This window comes from Sprattus sprattus (assembly GCF_963457725.1).
Source record: "Sprattus sprattus genome assembly, chromosome: 19".
NCBI classification, from domain to species: Eukaryota; Metazoa; Chordata; class Actinopteri; order Clupeiformes; family Clupeidae; genus Sprattus; species Sprattus sprattus.
The window spans coordinates 26,705,257-26,728,329 of NC_137917.1; the positions used below are offsets into that span (position 1 = coordinate 26,705,257).

General features: G+C 40.9%; 1 protein-coding gene across 1 annotated transcript; it reads left to right on the plus strand.

Moving 5' to 3' along the window:
- Positions 1-3,191: 3,191 nt before the first annotated feature.
- LOC308380726 (meprin A subunit beta-like) lies at positions 3,192-22,126 on the plus strand (the record flags this gene model as incomplete). The annotated part of the gene is made up of 15 exons (XM_080858130.1): positions 3,192-3,195; positions 3,692-3,724; positions 3,817-3,848; positions 4,134-4,142; positions 4,277-4,355; positions 4,442-4,559; positions 4,647-4,822; positions 5,092-5,310; positions 13,088-13,243; positions 13,528-13,752; positions 15,067-15,516; positions 15,632-15,796; positions 19,616-19,727; positions 20,069-20,206; positions 21,949-22,126. The coding sequence occupies 15 exons, from the start codon at positions 3,192-3,194 to the stop codon at positions 22,124-22,126; spliced, it is 2,094 nt and encodes a 697-aa protein (XP_080714256.1).
- Between the last annotated feature and the right edge of the window lie 947 nt (positions 22,127-23,073).

Consider the following 23,073-nt stretch of genomic DNA (forward strand, 5'->3'; position numbering starts at 1 on the left):
TTTCAAATTCAGTTTAAATAAAATATTTTTTCCCAAGAGTTTTCAGTTTCATCCCAAAATCATCCATGCACTCACAGAGATTCAATGTGTGTCAGCAAAAATACATTCTGGAGTCAGAATTAGCTAGTACAATGTCTTTGAAAGATATGTTAACCACAAGATAAAGAGAGAGAAAGTCGAAAGAGAGAACTGCAAACATAGATTTGGATAAGGTGGTCCACAAGTTTGTCTGAATAAAAGGTCAACGTGTTGATGTTGTCTCCGAGTTAAAGGCCTATACCAAGCCATCTAGTAAAGTGACTTCAGACTGTTGGGGTACGCTAACCATGTTAGCAACTGCCATAGTTGGAACCATGCGATGCAAGCGTTTACACCAACCACAGTTCAAACTTTCTAACTAATAAATACCACAACAAATCAAATTAAATCAAATCAAACTTGGTTTGTACGGCGCATTTAATACCAGGAGGTATTACAAAACACTTGTAAAGAGACACAGATTTGAAAAATAAACAGATAAATATGACAGTGAATGATAGGCCAGATTAAAGAGGTATGTCTGCATGTCTGCATGTTCAAAGGTTTCCACCGTATTAGGTATTCTGGCAGAGTATTCCAAAGCCTGGGGGCATAGACACTAAAGGCTGCTTCCCCATGTCTCTTTGCCCTGGCTTTTGGAACTGTTAGGAGTTTAGTGCCAGAAAACCTCAGGGATCTTCTGGGTGTGTTGTGTACCTTGAGAGCATGTCTGTTACATATTCAGGTATATGACTATGGAGTGATTTGTAGACTAGTAAACAACATACAACTGTTCAACGTAATTCTTTAAAGGCCTATATTGAATACACACAGCAATTTCACGAGGCAGGCCTGTATGAACAAATGAAGAACCTGGGGATTATGGAAACATGATTCATGGATGAAATGTCGGTATCCCAGGTCTCCCAGGTGATGCATTAAATGTAGGTATCCCAGGTCTCCCAGGTGATGAATGAAATATAGGTATCCCAGGTCTCCCAGGTGATGAATGAAATATAGGTATCCCAGGTCTCCCAGGTGATGAATGAAATATAGGTATCCCAGGTCTCCCAGGTGATGAATGAAATATAGGTCTCCCAGGTCCCCCAAATTATTTGCTCCTCATTTAAACAAACAGGTGTGCCAATCCGTTCTTAAATATTGTCTTTTCATTGGGTGTGTGCACAGCTGTAGCCTAGGCATTCTTTAATATTGTGGGTGTCCTACTGAAGAGAACACAATAAAAAAAAAAATCAGTTCAGCTTGCCGGATATTCCTGCTAACTCTGCAGACTAGGCTACTCTACTCTACTCTACTCTACTCTACTCTACTCTACTCTACTGTACTCTACTCTACTCTACTCTACTCTACTGTACTGTACTGTACTCTACTCTACTCTACTCTACTCTATTCTACTCCACTCTACTCTACTCTACTCTACTCTACTCTACTCTACTCTATTCTACTCTACTCTACTCTACTCTACTCTACTCTACTCTACTCTATTCTACTCTACTCTACTCTACTCTATACTCTACTCTACTCTACTCTACTTTACTCTACTCAATAGGGCCAGACCTTGCAGACGAGCCCCAAGAGCAGAACTATGTAGCACCACAAGAGTCCATGTAAAAACACATGTACAAAACACACACACACACACACACACGCAACCACACACACACACACACACACACACACACACACACACACACACACACACACACACACACACACAGACACACACACACACACACACACACACACACACACACACACACAATCACACACACACACACACACACACACACACACACACACACACACACACACACACTCACACACACACACACACACTTTTAGCCACATCCTGTACTGTAGTGCCAAGTCCCCTATTTTCTCATCCTCTGATCTGCTGTCATCTCTTGATGACAAACAAGTATAAAAGATGTAAACAAACAGTTAGTTTGCTTGTGACCATATAGAATTAATTCTTCTAATGAATTAGTTTAGAGCAGATTTAACAGTAGCACTCACCACTGCTCTGACCTATTTTTTTGTTAAGCCACAAAGGTGTCCGTGTCAACAGTAAATCTCAGGTGTCACTTTTAACCACTTTCTGGAGAAGGGGGGTTGTTGTGTGCTTTCTCATCGCTGCTGAAAACCCACAGACCTAGTTTGTGTTTTACATTGGAAATTCTATAAAAAACCACTGTCGTTCTTCTTAAGACCACAAACAGTCATACTCACTTGAACATCAACACTTGAAATCTTAACTTTTGTATTTTGCTCTCCAGAAATGATGAATCAAAGGCCTATTTATGTATTTTAGTTGAATGTATAAATGTTACGCTAGGACAAATTCAGCCATGCACTTATGTCTTTTTACCCAACTGTGACTAAACTGATGTTGAACCACAACATATTTTCGTGTTCATGTGTCTATAGAGCATTTCCCATAATCACCCTGATAACTTCCTGGAGATATGATTAAGGTCCGACGTTTCACAAAGCCTCTTCTGCACTGCTCTTCTGACTCTTCACCTTGGTACATCCAAAGAAGGTATGCATTTCCAGTTGTTTCATTACCGACATTAGTATACACATTAATAGATAGATGGCACCATTTAAACTTCAAGCTATTATACACAGTAATGTAATTGTCTAGGCAAAATGCTTTCCTGTGTTTTTCAGTTGCTCCACTACCAAAATTAGTATACACATAAATAGATAGATGGCACCATTTAAACTTCAAGCCATTATACACACAAATGTAATTCTATGTCTAGGCAAAATGCATCCCAATGTTTTTCTCTTGGTGAGCTTGGCGTGTCGGTTGGCTTCATCACTGGTATGTCTAACCAAATAAATAAGCAATGTTTTTTTTTAACACTAATGTGAATGTAAGGTTTCTTATTTGTTTGCAATATTAACCCATACACTTTTGTGTTTAGCCTCATCCAATAGTTAAAGGTAAGTTTAAAAAAAACAATACTAATACAAAATTAAAAATGTCTCCACTGAAAAAAAATTACGGCAAAAAAGCACCAATGTGTATAGTTATAATTACACACCATACCATACCTACCTTTAAGTAATAAAACAATCCATTACAATTGATTAACATATATATACACAAAAATAAAAATACACAAAATACCTTTTGGGTAACTATGAGTAAAACTGTCTGTATGACTTAGGCAATTTTACAAGCTTTTCAAGATGACTTGAATTTTACAAGCTTTATTGTTTACAGAGTTGAGGGTTTAAATTGCTTAAGTCACAAAGGCATGTTAAAAAATGTGCCTACGTCATTTATTCCTCTTGTGTTAGATAATAAACATACATTATTACTAGTATGTTAAAAGTCATCTTTTGTCATAAGTATTTGAGTGAAATTATCAATAAACCTTTTTTGTTTTGTTTTTTAGATTAATAACATTAATAAAGGGCTGCTATAGATTTACCTCGAACTTAAGACAACATTGGCACAAAAGTATTCATACTTTTTAATGCACTGCATCTTTTAGTTTTTCTCTATTTTTCATAGTTGTATGTCTGTTATTTTATATGGAACTTGGCGTCTGAAATAAAGATTTATATATACTTAGAAAAATATCAAATAAGCTACTCCTGTCATTTACTCTCATATAATTTTCCTTCTTTGACACAGAGGAAGACATCGACATTACAGTTATAAATAAAGGTAAGCACCAGTTAACTGGAATGATCAAAAACACTAAGAGACTAAATGATCAATAACACTAAAAGTCTTGGACTGACTTAATAATTCTACAGGCTTGGATCTATTTGAAGGAGACATCAAGATGGTAAGTTGCCATTTTATTTTGATAGAATATTATCAGGGAAGTTTTCTATCACATTGCTTTCTAAGACAAAACATTTGCAGTGTTTCATGTAAACAGTTATATTTAAATTTGACCCCTGAATTATCCTGTACCTTCTATGAGGAAGCTTGCTCAGGCATTAGCTGGGCAAAACTATTGACATTTTACCCAAACTATAACTAATTTCCATGATGTATTTAAGTCTGGTTTTTGATTTATTCTCTTCTTATCATTTTGCATGACTCTCCATTGCACATGCTTCCATAGGCGGCCAAGGTAAGGGACCTTGTCAGTCCTTCGGTACCCTTTGGTGCACTGGGGTCTTTGTTATTGTTATTGCTTTGTCTTTGTAATGTAGAAGCATAAGAGAGGATGTAGATTTATGAAAAGACGTGTTCCGCTTGTTTTAGACCAGGAGGAGGAGGTCCATTCGCAGTGAACAGCACCGCTGGCCCCTACCAGTCCCCTATTCTTTGGACTGGAGCCTGGGTAAGAACAGGTCTTATAGAGTGACAATAATCAACATCCTTTTCTTTCAACTGTGTTGAGTAAATTCTCCATTTGTGTTACCTTAGATATAAATGCAAAAGGAGTCATATTGAGAGCTTTTGAACAGTTCAGACTGAAGACATGCATTGACTTCAGGCTCCGACTCTGGGGAGAGCAACATATTGCAATCAAGAGGGACACAGGGTTGGTCTCAGTTTGCAATGGATGAACTTGTTATCAATTTTGATGATGAAATGTTCAGTTGTAAGCACAAGTGTTTTCATTTTGTAGATGTTGGTCCCACGTTGGAAAAGAAGAGTGGAAGCAGGATCTGTCCATTGGACCTCACTGTGACACTGTGGCTACAGTGGAGCATGAGCTCATGCATGCTCTGGGCTTCTGGCATGAGCAGTCCAGATATGACCGTGATAATTATATCACAATCAACTGGCAGAACATTGAAACAGGTCTCTATTTTCTTTTTTTAAAAAGTGGTGACATATAAGGCTGATGTTACTGTGTATATATATCAAAGATGCCTATCTACATATATAGTATATCATTTACATGTACATATATATATATATGTAAATGATATACTATATATATTGCATATTGAATATTGAGGTTCAGACATATGTGCTGTGTAATGGGGTGCATATTTAGATTTAGTATGTTCTGTTTTATTGTCATGTTGTGTGAAGTGTCACTGCATTAAAACACTGTTTGCCTCTAGGGAAGGAGCATAATTTCAAAATCAGAACGAACGATACCAACAGCACCATGGACACCCCATACGACTATTTCTCTCTCCTGCACTACCCCAAAGATGCCTTCACTAATGGAAATGGATCAACCATCATCACAAAACAACCTGAATTCCAGGATGTGATTGGACAGCGTCTTGATATGAGCCACTATGATGTAGAAGAGCTCAACAAGTTCTATGGATGCAGTAAGTACAATGAAATTCAACACCTAAAACAACAAAGTAACTAAATGTCTGTATCAAATTTAAAATTTCCCTTTTCATCTTTAGAGTTACAACATTTAGGTTTGAACTTTTGTTAAAGTATGTTATTGTAGCTGGCCAGTTAGATTTTATAAAATCCTAAAAATCATTTTGATGGAGAATGTCATTCTATGTGAGAAGAAGATTAGTCATGCATAGCCAGACTCAGTGAGGCCCTCTAGTGTCTTAATTTAAAATCTCAATAGGTTCCAGCCAATTATATCTTCTGCCAGAGTCAACTCATATCTATTGGATCCAGGGGCCCTTAACAGTAGGATCAATTTACTGCATTGCAGATAAATGTGAGAGAACTGAAAGAATGAGTTTTTGCCTGGAATTGCCAAAGAGATGTTTGTTTTTGAAAATGTTGTATATGAAAAATCCATTTAAAATGAAAATGTCTAAAAAAGTAGGGCTGTCAAAGTTAACGCGTTAATCTATGAGATTATTGTGGCCGAGATTAAAGTGATAAAATATACTAACGCAGTAAACGCAACTTTGTTTCCTCCCGGGCTGGTTGACACATGACACGAAACTGCCGCGTGCCTGCAGTCAGTTAAGTAGGCGAGACTGAGATGGTTGTTGAAGATGGAGAGAGCTGAGAGATTGTTGGGTAGAAAGTTTCTACGCAAAATGATGTAACAATGGACAGAACTAAAGTTGTATGTAGCATTTTTCAAGCTGAATTTAGTTATCACAGAAGCAGCTCGTCTGTTATCACCTTAATGCAAAGCACCCGACAGAAAGCACTCCCAGGTTAGATGGTCGCTAACAGACACTCCACAACTTCTCTAGGAAAATAACTAGACCAGTCAGTGAAAAGTTTACCAACACTTTAGCAGTTTGCATAGTTGAGAACGGTGGACTGACTGAGGTGATTCTATTTGCTTCAGGGGACAATTCTTCGATTTACCATTGTGACGGCCGCCAGGCTGCCTTGCTTGTGATTGTTTGCAGGTGGCTGCAGGTGTCATCCCGATTAGGACTGAGGTGGGCGGGGTCGACTAGGTCGCGGCCTATATTTGCTTCCTGGTTCCGCTGCTCTGCCGCTTGGCGCCTTGCTGCTGCCTGCTTCCGACTGCTGCCGTTAATTGTATTTATCTTTACTTGGTGTAACATGCAACATGCACGCAGTATATTACCTACACGCAACACTCGTTCGCACCACACTACTGATTACTGATCGCTTCCTGCCTACCCGTTAGTCCAGTCTTTTGTTATTATGTCTTATCGTTTAGGTTTATGAAATAAACCTTGAATATTGTTTAAGAAAGCTACGTCTCCGTCCTCCCTCACTTTATGGTTTCCCTAGGCCATAACAGTGTGGGGGCTCGTCTAACTTGGATTAAATAGTCTAAATTATCATAATCCGCGGTTACGTTGATTTGTTTGTTTTCCGCCACGCCATTTTTTTTTATAAATGGAATCCGCACGTGAGTAACCTCGATGGTTTACGTTCTTTACATGGTTACTGAGCTAATATTATTCTGCTTTTTTGGGAGGCAGAGATGTAGTGTTAGTATTATTTGTTATTTGATTGGTAAACTGTAGGGTAAACTGTAGAGTAATATAACCTGTAATTGTCGGGCGCATTACCGCTAATTAGTGTTCTGACAGCTGTTCAGAGTGAGTATCGTATGTTGGTTTGTTGGCGAGGTGTGAATGTCCTTGTGTGATGGGATAACTTTAATAGACATTTTCCCCGAGTAGAAAGCTCCAGTGTCGAGCTTAGGTTCCAGCGACTGCGTCTGGGTTGGTGGTCACCGCCGTGGGAGAAGGCTGAATCGACGTTAGTCGGGATGGCTGGAACCCAGCGGTATTGGTGGGCAGATTCTTGCTAATCCCCGGCTCTTGGATGCAGTCAAGAAAATAGGTTAGATTAGTTGGAGGGGGGGAATGTTTAGGGGGATAGGGTTGTCTTGTTACATGGGAGTAATCACACCTCTGTCTATTTTTGTTTAGTTTAAGAACAGCTGATCGAAATTAGTAGCGTCGACATGTCAGAGGTCGATAAATTTATCACTTCTCCTTCAGTGGAGGCTTTTGAAGCCTTTGCTAAGGATCAACTGTTGATACTTGCGGGACGCTATAAAGTTAAATTGTCTGCCCATGCCAAGAGAAATAAAGGCGTAATGAAAACGATTATTCGTGATACGTTAGTGGAGCAGGAGGTTTTGCCCGCAGAACAGGAAACTTCTCCCGAGTTACCTTCATTTGGTTTATCATTTGAGCAGCAGAAGGAAATTTTGCAGTTACAGTTGGCCAAAAGCAGAGAAGAGCACGAGGCTCATGTAGAAAGGTCCAAATTGGCACGCGATTTCGAGCTGGAAAAGCAAGAGTTCGAACGCGAGAAATTGGCCTTTGAGAATAAGCGCTTGGCATTGATTGAGGAAGGGAAATTGGCACCTCCTGCCCCAGTTAATGTCAGCAATCATGATATCGCGAGAGACATAAGACTTCTCCCAAAGTTTGAGGAATCTAATGTGGACACCTTTTTTACTTTGTTTGAACGGGTGGCGTGTCTACAGGATTGGCCCGATGCTACGCGCTGTTTATTGCTCCAGTGTGCGTTGAGTGGTCGAGCGGCCCAAGCTTATGCAGCACTAGGAGTACCCGAGTGCCGTACGTATTCGTGTGTGAAAAAGGCAGTGCTCAAAGCGTATGAATTAGTACCAGAAGCATACCGTCAAAAATTTCGTGGAATGCGCAAACGTTTCGGTCAAACGTATGTGGTGTTTGCAGATGAGTTGTCGCTCCAGTTTAATCGCTGGTGTACTGCGTCTGAAGTGGAGGCGTTCGAGGAATTGCGCAGTCTTGTTTTGATTGAGCAATTCAAGAATGGTCTACCGGAGGACATTGCGACTTATGTTACAGAACATTACGTTACTACGGTAGCCGACGCAGCAGTTCTAGCGGATGACTACGCTCTGATACATAAAACCAGACATTTGAGTACTCAGCCAGTTCATGAGCGTGTCCAGTGGAGTCGCCCAGCTCCTCGTAGACCCACGTTTGACCCACCTGTTGCTTCTGGTCAGAGGGAGTTTCGTACTGAGCGCACTCAAAATAAGTTTGATTCGAGCGTAACTTGCCATTTCTGCTTGGGTGTAGGACATACCAAATGGCAATGTGAGGAGTTAAAAAAGAAAGAAAAAGAACAGAGGTATAAGGGGAAATTCCGTACTAATACTCAGACTAGAGATGCGGCGCTAGGCTCTGGCATGGTGATAACTCTCCCGAGTCAGCTGGTTAATGTGAGCGAGTCCGATGTAGAAGAGAGTTTTGCTCCCTTTATTTCAAATGGCTATGTATCACTAAGTGCTGATGGAGAGAAAGTCCCAATTAAAATACTCAGAGATACTGGTTCGGTAGAATCATTTATCTTGCAGTCAGCTTTGCCATTCTCGTCTGTTTCCGATTCCGGTCAGTCTGTTTTAGTGCGAGGAATTAACCTCAATGTTTTATCTGTGCCATTGCATAGAGTGTTTATTGATTGCGGCTTGGTTCAAGGTGAAGTGCTGGTGGGGGTGCGTCCCGCGCTCCCGTTAGATGGTACTGCCCTGATTCTGGGTAACGGTCTGGCCAAGGCCCGAGTGTGGACCAATGACTTGCCTAGCGTTGACCCTAATCTAGAGTCTCTATTCGACGCGTGTGAGACTGCTTGTGTAAGTTCGATGTCGGCTGTGACGCGCTCTGCGACGCGCGCGGGGGCCAAAGCGGGCGATGGCGACAGTTCAGAGATGTTGCCATTGGCTGGGTGGCCCGATTCCATTCCGCGTCAACATCTGATTGCGGCGCAACAGTCTGATTCTTCGTTACAGTCGCTATATGCTAAAGCGAATGACATCAAAAGCAGCGAACTCAAGTATGGTTACGTGATTAGAGACGAGGTTCTAATTCGTAGATGCCCGTCGCTTAGTGGACTGCCAGATGAGTATGACTGGCAGGTCGTGGTGCCTTCCTCACTGCGGAAGATAGTGTTGACTACAGCCCATGATGATGCAGGTCATATGGGAATTAAAAAGACCTATGACCGAATCCTGCGCTACTGTTATTGGCCTCGTGTTAAACGAGATATTACGTCACATGTCAAAACCTGTCACGTTTGTCAATTAATTGGTAAGCCGAATCAGACGATTAAGCCTGTACCACTTCGGCCGATAACTCCTTCACCAAAACCTTTCGAACATCTAGTGATTGATTGTGTCGGACCGTTGCCTCGTTCCAAAACAGGTTGTCTGTATCTGCTTACCGTAATGTGTCAAACGACCCGTTATCCCGCTGCATACGCGCTGCGTTCAATCAAGGTCAAACCAGTGGTGAGAGCACTGTCTCAGTTTATCTCCATATTCGGATTGCCTAAGATTATACAGTCAGATAGGGGTACGAATTTCACATCGAGAACGTTCTCACAGATATTGCGATGCTTAAAGATACAGCACAATAAGGCATCGGCACGACACCCCCAGAGTCAAGGTGTTTTAGAACGGTTTCACCAAACGTATAAATCAATGCTGAGAGCGTATTGTGTGCAATTAGGTACTGATTGGGAAGAGGGTCTCCCCTGGCTGCTGTTAGCAGTTAGGGAGGTGACTCAGGCAAGCACAGGGTTTAGCCCGAACGAACTCGTGTTTGGCCATAGGGTGCGTGGACCAGTAGCATCCTTGATGGACATTGAGAACAGTGCACCGCCACAGAACATGACCGCGTACGTTGATGGATTTAGGCGACGCTTATATGCGGTTGGTAGGTTGGCAATGCTGAAACTGCAACAAGCCCAAGGGAAAATGAAGCAAGCGTACGACAGGAAGACCGAGTCTCGCTCGTTCAAGCCTGGTGATCAGGTAATGGTCATTTTGCCTGTCGTACACTCGCCATTTCAGGCTAAGTTTGCAGGGCCATATAATGTAGTTCGCCAAGAGAAAAATGACAATTATGTAGTGGCTACGCCGGATAGGAAAAGACGGACGCAACTGTGTCACGTAAATCTGCTAAAGCCCTACTTTGATCGTGAGGTTGTGGGGACAGTGGAGGGGCCGTCGGTACAAGTTGAGAAAAGCTCTGTTCCTAGTTCGGTGGTGGCAGCACCGGACGGGGACAGCGCTACTTGTGCTTCTGCTCAGATCTGTCTCGCAACTTCGGTCTCCTCCATGCCAGCGGTGGCAGCGCTGGAAGAGGTAGACGCCTGTGAACCTGACGATGCAGCATTGTTGGGGAAACTCAACAATACTGAGTCTTTGGCTAATTTACCATTGCTATTGAACCATCTAAGTTTAGGTCAGGCATCCGAGGTAGCGGCGCTGATTAAAGAGTTTCCGTGCTTATTTTCTGACACACCCACTCAGACTACCCTAATTAGTCACGATATTGACGTTGGGGAAGCCACCCCAATACGCCAACGCTTCTATAGAGTTTCTGGGGAGAGACAGAAAATCTAAGAAGGGGAGGTGAAGTATCTACTACAGAACGATTTGGCTGAAAGGTCGTACTCTAGCTGGACCAGTCCATGTCTTTTGGTGAAAAAGGCCAATGGGACGCATCGGTTTTGTACCGACTATAGAAAATTGAATAGTGTCACGAAAGCTGATTCATTTCCCCTCCCCAGAATGGAGGACTGTGTGGACCAAGTCGGGTCAGCTAAGTTCGTTACTAAATTGGACTTGTTAAAAGGGTACTGGCAAATTCCTTTGACAGAGCGTGCGCGTGAGGTTTCCGCGTTCATTACATCAAGTGGGCTCTATGCATATAACGTCATGGCATTCGGTTTACGAAACGCCGCTGCCACATTCCAAAGACTGATGAATCAGGTCGTCGCAAATTTGGACGGGTGTGCCGTATATTTGGACGATGTTGTCGTACACAGTGATACCTGGAGTTCCCATTTGGAACGACTGCGCAACCTGTTCATTCGACTTGCACACGCCAACCTCACCGTCAACCTGGCGAAGTGTGAGTTCGCCAGGGCGACGGTGACTTATTTAGGTAAGGTCGTTGGTCAAGGATTTGTGCGTCCTGTGCGCGCCAAGGTACAGGCTATAGATAGTTATCCATCCCCGACCAGTAAGCGGGAACTAATGAGGTTTCTCGGGATGATTGGGTACTATCGCAGTTTCTGCAAAAACTTCTCCTCTGTCGTCGTACCGTTAACATCTTTGCTTAAAAAGAACAAGCCCTTCGTCTGGACGCCTGCTTGCCAAACTGCATTCGAGGGTGCCAAACATCTGCTCTCGTCTGCGCCTGTGCTTGCAGCTCCTAGGATAGATGAACCGTTTAAGCTGCACGTAGATGCGAGTAACGTGGGAGCTGGAGCCGTTTTGCTTCAAGACGATGAGAAATCTAATGAACGTCCCATATGCTATTTCTCGAGAAAGTTTAATTCGTACCAGTTGAATTATTCAACAATAGAAAAAGAGGCATTAGCAATAATTTGGGCTCTACAGAATTTTGAGGTCTACCTTGGAGGTTGCCCAACCCCCATCGTGGTTTATAGTGATCATAACCCGTTAACTTTTCTGAATGCTTTGCAAAATCCCAACCAGAGATTGATGCGTTGGAGTATTTTCCTCCAGCCATACAATCTGCACATTAAGCACATTAGGGGGAAAGAGAACGTGATTGCGGACGCGCTGTCACGCGCTCCTGCCAGCTAGTGTGTCTACCATCTGTGTCTTCTCCTGTGTTGTCCTGTCTTTTAATGTTTCAGGTACCGGAACATTAGAGGCAGTTTGAGTCCAGGAGTTATGGTGAGATTGTGGATTTGGAGACATGGTTTGTGGATGAAATGGGGAAAAATTATTGTGACCTTAACTAGACTTGACTTTCAAAGGAAATTGTCTGAGTAACTATGACCATTATATGGTATGGCGTTAACGTTAACGTAATGGTGATGGGTGATTGAATTAGGCCTAACTGTATTGATTGGTGGTGGTTGTGCTGGTGACTTAATGGTGTTGCGTAGTGAAGTTTTCGAGACGAAGACTATTGTGATCTCGTGGTATTTGTGGTTGCTGATGTTTCTAGCTTACTGGTTACTGTGTAAAAAAAAAAAAAAAAAAAAAAAAACTAGGTCGCGGCCTATATTTGCTTCCTGGTTCCGCTGCTCTGCCGCTTGGCGCCTTGCTGCTGCCTGCTTCCGACTGCTGCCGTTAATTGTATTTATCTTTACTTGGTGTAACATGCAACATGCACGCAGTATATTACCTACACGCAACACTCGTTCGCACCACACTACTGATTACTGATCGCTTCCTGCCTACCCGTTAGTCCAGTCTTTTGTTATTATGTCTTATCGTTTAGGTTTATGAAATAAACCTTGAATATTGTTTAAGAAAGCTACGTCTCCGTCCTCCCTCACTTTATGGTTTCCCTAGGCCATAACAACCATCGAGTGGCACCATTGTGTCTTGCATACATTCCTTGTATGACGGCAAAAGAGCACGAAAAAAATCTGCTCCTTGAGCAAGATGCAAACGTCGCCCTAACTGGTGACCACTGGACCACAGTTTTGTGTTAAAAAAAAAATACATTTAAATGACAGTGTCTAAAATACACACTGTCTGAAGTTATTACCCGTTAATTTATAAGATTTAGCCTTTAGAAGAAAAACATACTTTTAATCGCGATTAATCTAGATTAATGAATTTTAAAATGTGAGATTAAGCAGCCCTACTAAAAAGTTTTCTTTTAAAGACGTGGAACTGAAAATATTGCAAATTGACAGATGAATCCATCTCCTTCCTGGACCACTGCAGCTTTGAAGATGAGAGCCTGTGTGAGATGAGTGTCTGCTCCAGGAGTTCAGCTGGATGGCAGAGAGTCAGCCAAGTTTATGGAGGTCCCCACTCTGACCACACCTACCTGGGCACTCAATCTCAGGGTGAGGTTTAGATTTTGACCTGGTTGGTATGTGTGATCTCCGCCACAGGACATGGATGTGGACTTTTCTTGTTTTCATAAAATAACATGAGAGAGGTGCAAACAGTTCAATTATTTTATTCATTTTTTTATTGTTGATGTGTGAAATTGTTGAGAATAATGTTATATTGCAACACAGCTACACTACAACAATCAACAAAATACAGCAAGGAATTGTACTGTTCCTGTTATTAGAATGTAATGTAGCTACTGGGCCTTGTAGATTTTGTTGCTCATTTTTTCCAGGCACAGGCTTCTTCATGCACTTCAGCACCAAGAGAGGCAGCGTGGGAGACTCCGCCAGATTGCAGACCAGGAGGATGACCCCCAGAAGAAGCTGCAAGATCCAGTGCCTTGAGTTCTTTTACTACCACAGTGGGAGTTGGTCTGACCAGCTCAACATCTGGATAAGAGAGTTTGACGGTGTGGATGACATCATGGGAACTCGCAGACTCATGAGTCAGATAAAAGGTATTTAGTTCAGGATAACAAACAATCCTTTTAAGACAAACACCTAAATGCCTTATACAGTTGGTTATGAAATTACAAATTAAGTAGTTGTCTTTGCTTTTGAGAACCAAACTGTAACATAGTGCATGTATTATTTTACCATTATTGTGCGTAATGAAGTTTTCTGTGAAACCTTGAGTCCCCATAAATCCATTGGGCCTCATTCTCGAAAGCAGTTGAGAAGAATTTAAGAAGGACTTTCTGAACTCCACTTTGGTGGATTTAGGAAAACATCTGCCATTCTCAATAGTTTTCTCATCTGGGATCTCTTCTGAACTTCAGAAAATGTTCAGAAATAGCAGTAGTAAGTTTGCCGGAGTCTTCTCAAATGCGATTCCTCAATCGCAACAATTACGTTTCACATTTATAGTCATGATTCTATGAGTACGAGTTAAATATATAAAAGGACTACACTAGGATGCTAATCCAGACTATTCTCATTTGTAGATCCATGTTGGTGGAATTAACTTCCTAGCTAGCACTACCAGAGCAGGCGCGTCCCTCTCTACCTTTATGAAGCTTTTGAAGACCCAACTCTTCAGAGAGCACCTCCTTTCCTAATTGACACTTCGATTATTGCTTGACTTGCACTTACAGCAGTCGCATTCCTGCACTCCTTTTTTATTTTCTACCTCGTTTTTCTATTTCTTATGTAAAGTAGTATTTTATTGTTACACTAGGTCTCTACTGCTCGTAGCTTGACTGTTCTCTCCCTTGTACATAGCTTTGGACTAAGGCATCTGCTAAATGACTGATTGTGAATGTAAATACACGAACACTGCAAATGTGAATAAATAAATAAGCACTAAACCCAATCGGGTAAAAATAGCCATAGTGGAATAGAATGAACACATATACATCCTGCAGTACCTCCACGTTTGGACCGGTTAAATTAGATCTGCATTTTTTGCTCGCTTTCCGCTTAGACATGACTCGCTTACGAGGTGCTTTCGTGTGGATTCGGGAGATTCCGACAGCACTTATCAGGGCACTACGGTTGAGTGCCCTAATAAGGAGCTGGCGGGGCGTGTATGTATGTAAATCCACTTTCACGAGATTGTGCATCAATTTAAGAAACTAATCCGGGGGAACACAGCTGAGAAGACTTTGGCTGCTTATGAACGCATTTTCAAGCGTGCAGGAATGCTGCGGAAGTGTTTCCCTTACGTTATTTTTACGAAGTCGTGTAAGAAACATTTCAGAAGAATTTCAGAAAATGATCGAGAATGAGGCCCATTGTTTCTCCAGGTTAATGTATGTTGCGTTTATCTTCAGGTACCTCAGCTGATTACTGGAAGCTCCACCATGTTCCTTTGAATGCCACTAAGACCTTTCAGGTGGAGTTTGAGGCCCGCAAAGGAGCAGGGTCCTCCAGGGGTGGATTCTCTGTGGACGACATCAACCTGTCAGAGACTGAATGCCCCCATCACACATGGCAGATCAGGAACTTTGAGGAAGAGTTAAAAACAAGACCTAATAACACTAATCTTTTCAGCCCAAAATACTACTCTGCTGATGGGTATAGGTATCAGGTAATGGTACGACTGAATAAGGACTATTTTGGAGTCTTTGTCCGCCTCGTTTCAGGGATTAATGATAACAGGTTGCAATGGCCGTGTCCATGGAGACAGGTGACGTTTACACTACTGGACCAGAACCCTCACATCCAGAAGCGCATGTCCCAACAAAGAAGTCTAACAACAAGTACTGAGTTCTCTCTTTATGGTGAGGTTTTAAACTATGCCTATCATACCATACTAATCCAGTCACATTTCCTGTAAATTCTTTGGGTTTGTATGTTTACAAAAACATTTTCTTTGTCTCTCCCCAATAAATGCAGATTGCTTTCACAACCCACGCATATGGGGAAATCTTGAAAAAAATGTGTACCCCTTATCATATGTTAATGACGGAATAGGGCCTTGGTTCTTCATGCCTGCTGCAAAGCTTACATCAAGGGAATTCCTTAAAGGAGGTGACATCTTCTTACTCATCACTATGCAAGGTGAGTGACTAGTGACACCTGATGTAGGCTACCATAATCCTGGGCCATAATCCTCCAATATTAAATATGGACCTATAGATCACCCTATGTTGAACAGAAGACATAAATGTCTCTTGTATTTCCAGACATATCCAGTTTGGTTAACAAGGATACTCTTTCATGCCCAGGCGACTTCACTAGCATACATTTTATGTTGTAAAAATTCAAACCTCATGAAATTGAACACCCTGTATCACTACCACATTCTTTGGATGCACACCAAGGGCCTGATTTACTAACAGGATTGCGCCCATTTCTGGCGTAAAATAGCGGTCGTAAACATGAAACGGTATTTACTAAGGGGGCGCATTTGAGTAGAGCCGCATATTAACGCTTTGAGGGTGTGTACCTGCAAACAGGTGGGATGGCACGAAAACGTGGGTGGTAACCAGGGCGTGAAGCGCAATTTAATGGGAGGAGTGCGCCTAATGATGTATCGCATGGTATTTACTAAAACTGCCTGTCGAGCGCACGTCTCCGATTTGCGGGCTAATTCTCCGCCTCATAAAAGCACGTCTTAACCAGGAAGCGCATTTCCATTGAGTCTGAAACGTTGATATGGCAGCAGTCATAAGAGCAAGGCGAAGAAAGAAGACAGAAACAGCGCACAGAAATAATTTTTTCAACTCGTATAACACATTTTCAGTTAAGCGAACCACAAATCATTAGACGGTACTGGTTAACCAGCCACGCAATACTTCAATTACTGGACCAGATCAGAGACGACATCGAACCCTCCACCCGGCGATCACATTCCATTCCATCAGTTGTTAAACAACATTACAAATATTGGCATCGGATCATTTCAAACAGTTATAGCATCAGCAGTTGGTAAATCTCAGCCTTCACTCAGCCAAATATTCACCCAGGTACTCGACGCATTGCTACGGCGCACTGTTCAATACATTTCCCCACTGCCATAGCTGAAATTAGAGACATCAAATAGGACTTTTTTTGAAACCGCAAACTTTCCGAACGTAATTGGAACCATTGATTGCACCCACGTCCATATATTGTAGTGAACCCATGTCCCTTGTAGAAATGATTTATCTCACCATGTACGCATCTATATTGTTATAATAGACAGTTTATGCATTAATGCCACCAATAGCATATTCTTTATAATCGTGTTCTTTTAAACATCTCGCTGTAGGTGATGGCGGGCAGAACAGCAATATAACAGCGCACACATTGAATCAGATTCAGTGATTGAGCGAACGTGAACCAATATATCCATCTCCTCTTCGCTGAAATTTCATTTTCTCTTCCTAAATAAATGCCACGGAAAATGCGCAAAAACACTGTGCGTTAATGTGCGACCGCAGATTAAGCTGCGGTTGCAATCTTAGTAAATCAGGCCCTATAGGGCGGAGTAAACACAAATTGCCCAGCGCGGAACTGGTTTGATAAATACCACGGAAAATGCGCAAAAACACCGTGCGTTAATGTGCGACCGCAGATTAAGCTACGGTCGCAATCTTAGTAAATCAGGTCCCAAATGTTGAGACATTTTGTCCAGTTTTTTTGTCAGCTGTAGCTGACACATTTCAAAATATCAAGAACTGCTTAAGATAAAAATGAATAAGTTCCAATTGGCTTGCTCAACAATATACCCCACGTCCTAATATAATTGTCGATACTCAACTAATAGCCCTACAGTTAATACATATATGCATATTTTATAAATAAATGCCAAGTACTATTATACAAAATATATTTACTAGACAGGTCGCAAAACCACAGAACTCACAGGTACTGCTTCCCGACCTATCAGCAGCCATATCCACAAACTATAGTTAATTTAATTTTCACTCAGAATAAGACTTATATCAAACGTTATCAAATGTTATCAGTCGCACACAAAAAATGTCTTCCTATTGAAATGAAATCTTGCTCATTCTCTGGCCTGCATTACCGCATAGGCCTGTCGGGCTCAGGGCTAGGGGCCCAGAGATCAAAGGAGTCCTTTGAACTCATGTCGGACGTAATGCTTCCAACTAAAATATGTACATATATTTCAGGATGTGGTGCATCCTTGGGAACAATCATTTTGGATCTGAAATATAGTATTTAAGAAATATAGCTTTCTAACGTTGATAGGTTAGGTGATAATGGTCCAGTTATTTGTCCAGGTTAAATCTATTAGGTAATTGGCTAGCCCCAATAGCAAGTCTGTGTGGAATAGTCCATGCAACTCATACGGTGCACACCATAGTAAAGATCATACAATACACAGTGAACATACGAGATCACAGCAATCACATAAATGTCACAGCAATCGATAAATGTCACAGCACACTAGTCACCGCAAACCAGAAACATAACATTTACCCATACATTCCCAATAGGCTGACACTCACAACAAGTAAACCTTCTTGCTCCAAGGGCCCCTAGCAATACTCAAATGGATTCATGGGCCCCCAGCCTGAAAGCAAATGGTCTAGAGCTAGTCTGATCCAGTGGCTTTGTTAGATCCAAACACTTGGGGCTAGAGCACTGAATATTCACAGCCTATTCAGAGTATTCTCGTGTGTTCGTAGCAAAACAACAGACAGACTGTGTAAAACAAAGCCTTAAAGTTGGAAGACAGGCGCACCCAGATGAAAAGCTGTTTAAAAAAAAACAGCAATCTAGCATTCTTGAATATTTCAAAAAGAAAACTCAAGGTTGTGTGCGTGGATATGAACATTGGGTATGTACACGATGTATCAAATTATGTTTATGTTATGTTTACTGACACGACTATATATCAACCCAAGCTAGATAGCCCTCTCTCAGTTTAAATAGACTTGCTTTATTGACATAAGAAACAGTATTGCCAATGCAAACTTGAGGAACAAATTGCATACATGTAAAGGCTATATAGGGATTATATTGTAGACATTTTGCGTGTGTAATATCTAGTTAAATATACCTCCCTAATTTACAATTGCCAACCTCTCTTCAAGTTTTTTTTTTATAAAAAAAATATAAGCCCCAGGCAAACTTCACTGATCTTTTCAATAGCCTGATCATTCAGTCTGGTCTGATCATTCTAAACAAGTACTGCTTTAAAATATATATTTTGCACCATATGTGAGGTCCAATGTGTTTGTAAGTGACCGGGGGACCGCTAAGAGTTATGGGCCCCTGTCTGATTTTTTCAGGCCCTTCAGCAAGATGTCTTGGACTGTTAGACCATTTCACTGTTGTATTGTTTTGCACTGTTGTATTGTTTTTGTGTTTTTGATGTATATTTTGTGTAATTTGTGTAAGCACACTGAGAGCCATTGCACCAAGACAAATTCCTTTTTTGTGCAATCTTACTTCGCCAATAAAACCTGTTTCTGATTCTGGTTCTGGTGATACCAGAATTCATGAGCTACTAACTGATTAGAACCCTCTCAGCATAGCTTGTTGTGAAGTGAGTTAAATACACATTTAGCCCAACTTTTCCAAGCATAAGGGAATTTACTTTAAGCAGGTTTGGAAGTGCCATGGTCATATACATAGGTATGGAGATGTATCATCACAGGAGAGCCAGTACACTCCATTTCACCCCCATTTTCACTTTTTTATTATAAGAGTACTTCTGCTTGGACTCAGTGACTTTGCAGCCTTTTGCTGATCAATCTTTTGGCCACTGTTGAGCTTAGCCATTCTCTGCCTAAATAAATAATTTGAACTTAATCCGAATCTCTGTTCAAACCTGACACTAAGCTGAGTGCAGAAACATTCATTGACTAGTTCCATTGAGTCTACAGGTGAAATACTGGTAATCATTTATTCTTTTGTTTGCAGACATTTCTCGTCTGCGGTACCTGAGCAAGCTCCCTTGTCCCAGCATGAAAGGGAAGACCTTCTCTGTGTCTCCTCTGCAGGAAACTGATGATGATGGACCCTGTGGAACAAAGTAAGTTCACATACCAAACAAAAGCCAATATTAGCTTTTCATAAACATAAAGATGAACCAGTAGTCAACTGGTTACAGAAAGCTTCAATCTAGTGGTCACACGCAACTGGATTTTCTGACCTGTAAATAATGAGCACTTTTAAAAACGTTCTTTCTAAAAGAAACCAGTCCAAGCATTCTACCTTTGGTACAGTACATACTGTTTGAACAACACTGTAGTAAGTGTATGACCCAGTTTATGAATTGGGAGGGATATGGTTGAAAGATTATCAAAGATAAAGATCTTTAAAACCTTTAATGAAGGCACATGATTCCAACATTATATCTGTAAACGTATCCAGGCCCTCCAGTACCCCAACCTTAATGTCATCAACCTACACTACCACCACGGCAACATCAACCTACACTCCCACCACAACAACATCTTCAACCTCCACTCCCACCACAACAACATCAACAACGACTGCCTCAACTCTCAGGTGAATTATTTAAACTACATTCTTGCCTAATAAACCTGTGATACACGGCGACTTCAGTGTTCAGAATATTACAATTCTGCATCTACATATTTAACATCTCAGTTATGCCTACAGCTGTCTATTACGTCTTAAAATATATTACACCATTCAGTTTTGTTTTATAATCTTCAGGCCTTTTAGAGTCACCAGTACCAGTGTGAATAGCACCCCGCTCGATTCTGTCAATGCATCTCTCTCAACCATCAGGTAGAGTAATGTCATCTGAACAATAACCTGTTATAACACTCAAGTGTTTACTCCTGTTACACCTTCACAGAAACATTACACTGTTATTACACTCAAGTGTTTACCCCTGTTACACCTTTACAGAAACATTACACTGTTATTACACTTAAGTGTTTACTCCTGTTACACCTTCACAGAAACATTACACTGTTATTACACTCAAGTGTTTACTCCTGTTACACCTTTGCAGAAACATTACACTGTTATTACACTCAAGTGTTTACCCCTGTTACACCTTTACAGAAACATTACACTGTTATTACACTCAAGTGTTTACCCCTGTTACACCTTTACAGAAACATTACACTGTTATTACACTTAAGTGTTTACTCCTGTTACACCTTCACAGAAACATTACACTGTTATTACACTCAAGTGTTTACCCCTGTTACACCTTTACAGAAACATTACACTGTTATTACACTCAAGTGTTTACTCCTGTTACACCTTTACAGAAACATTACACTGTTATTACACTCAAGTGTTTACCCCTGTTACACCTTTACAGAAACATTACACTGTTATTACACTCAAGTGTTTACCCCTGTTACACCTTTACAGAAACATTACAAATCAGTTCTGTTTTGTTCTGTTCATCTCCTCAGAGCTGGTAATGTCAGCACTACAGATAGTCCTCCAGTGACCCCGCCTGACAGGTAAAGGAATGAATGATGAATGAATGAATGAATGAATGAATGAATGAATGAATGAATGAATGAATGAATGAATGAATGAATGAATAAATGAATGAATGTTGAATTAATGAATGAATGAATTAATGAATAAATGAATGAATACATGCATGAATACATGAATGAATGAATGAATGTTGAATGTTGAATGAATGCATTAATGAATTCATGTTGAATGATGAATGATGAATGAATGAATGAATGTAGTTTTGTGTAAATACAAAATATACTCAACAATGGTGTGATATTTTACTTCTGAAGAAGGTGTAAGGTCAGAATACTTCAGTATAAGCCAAAGGGATGCAGGTGTGATACACATAGTCACATGTGACCACTAACGTCCATATTAAACACATGTAAGCACACACAGGTACATACGTACACACACACACACACTCTCTCTCACACACACACGCACACACACACACACACACACACACACACACAGAGACACACACAGACACACAGACACACACATATCGTTTCTCTGATACATGTATGAGTAGTTGTGTGTGCATAAGATCATTTATAAACAGGACACTGACCTAAATTAACATCTGAGTTTCAATGTTGCTGTTTTCCTTGATGACTGTATATTTAAACCGTGGCTTTATCTGTCAAACATCCGGAACAGTGTGTATAGTGACTGCTGGACTGTTGAATCTTGGACACTAAATTATATCATCTGATGAACTTGGAATACATTTTTCTGTGGACATATGTAATATATTATGTGTATATATGTATATATGTTCTTTCCAACAGGTGTAACAACATTTTTTCTGTCACGTGCTACAAGATAGAGATCTCCCCGGGGGCCCTGGTGTTGGTCACACTGCTTGTCTTTATTTGGGGGATGCTGTGTATACCATGCTGCTGTAAGAAGAAGCGCAGTGTCCCACCTGCTGAAAACATGGTTTTTATGCAGATGCAAGAGAACTAAATACAGAATCTGCAGAATCTCTCTTACCTGTATGCCATATGCACATCTGCAGAATCTCTCTTACCTGTATGTTATATGCACATCTGCAAAATCTCTCTTACCTGTATGTCATATGCACATCTGCAGAATCTCTCTTACCTGTATGTCATATGCACATCTGCAGAATCTCTCTTACCATTATGTCATATGCACATCTGCAGAATCTCTCTTACCTGTATGCCATATGCACATCTGCAGAACACATTATGCTACTGGAATTATTCTTTTTAAAACCGAAATAAAACTCTTCTTTGTTTGCAAACTAACAGGTTGTGCATTCATGTTTAAAAAAGCTGAGGATGAACAGACTAACAGGAGGAGTTTCTACTGTGATGATATAGTTTGAAGAGAAGGAAGATTAAAACAATTATTCTATTCAGACAAAAAAATTGCAGTTGAGATAATGTGTATACCATTAATATATATTAAATATGCATAAATACATGAGAGAGGATAAATTCACCTCAAAGAAGGAACAGAGGCTACTGCAATGTGTTCAGAATTATTTTTACAATAATGAATTGCAATTAATGTGTTAGAATTGGGCTCAAGTTTCTTGATTACTAAAAGTACCTCTTCCTGTATATGATCACTAACATTCCTGATCACCATTATTCACAGAAATGAATGAGAAATACAATTATACACACAATAAGATCACCACTATGCAGAACGTAAAAAAATAAACCTTCACCATATCCAGTAAAATAGTTAGAAAACATGTGGATCTCCCATTATAATTCTGTCTAGAAATCCCCCCCCCCCCGTACCTCAACAGTTTAGTGTAAAATCTGTTACTTACCGGGGCCTCGTTTCCCAAACGCTAAAAATGACTTCGGTCGTAAGAGGGATCCTACGTTGCAGAGCGGTTTCCCGACGCCGCACTTAGCTTAAGTTTATCTTTCGTT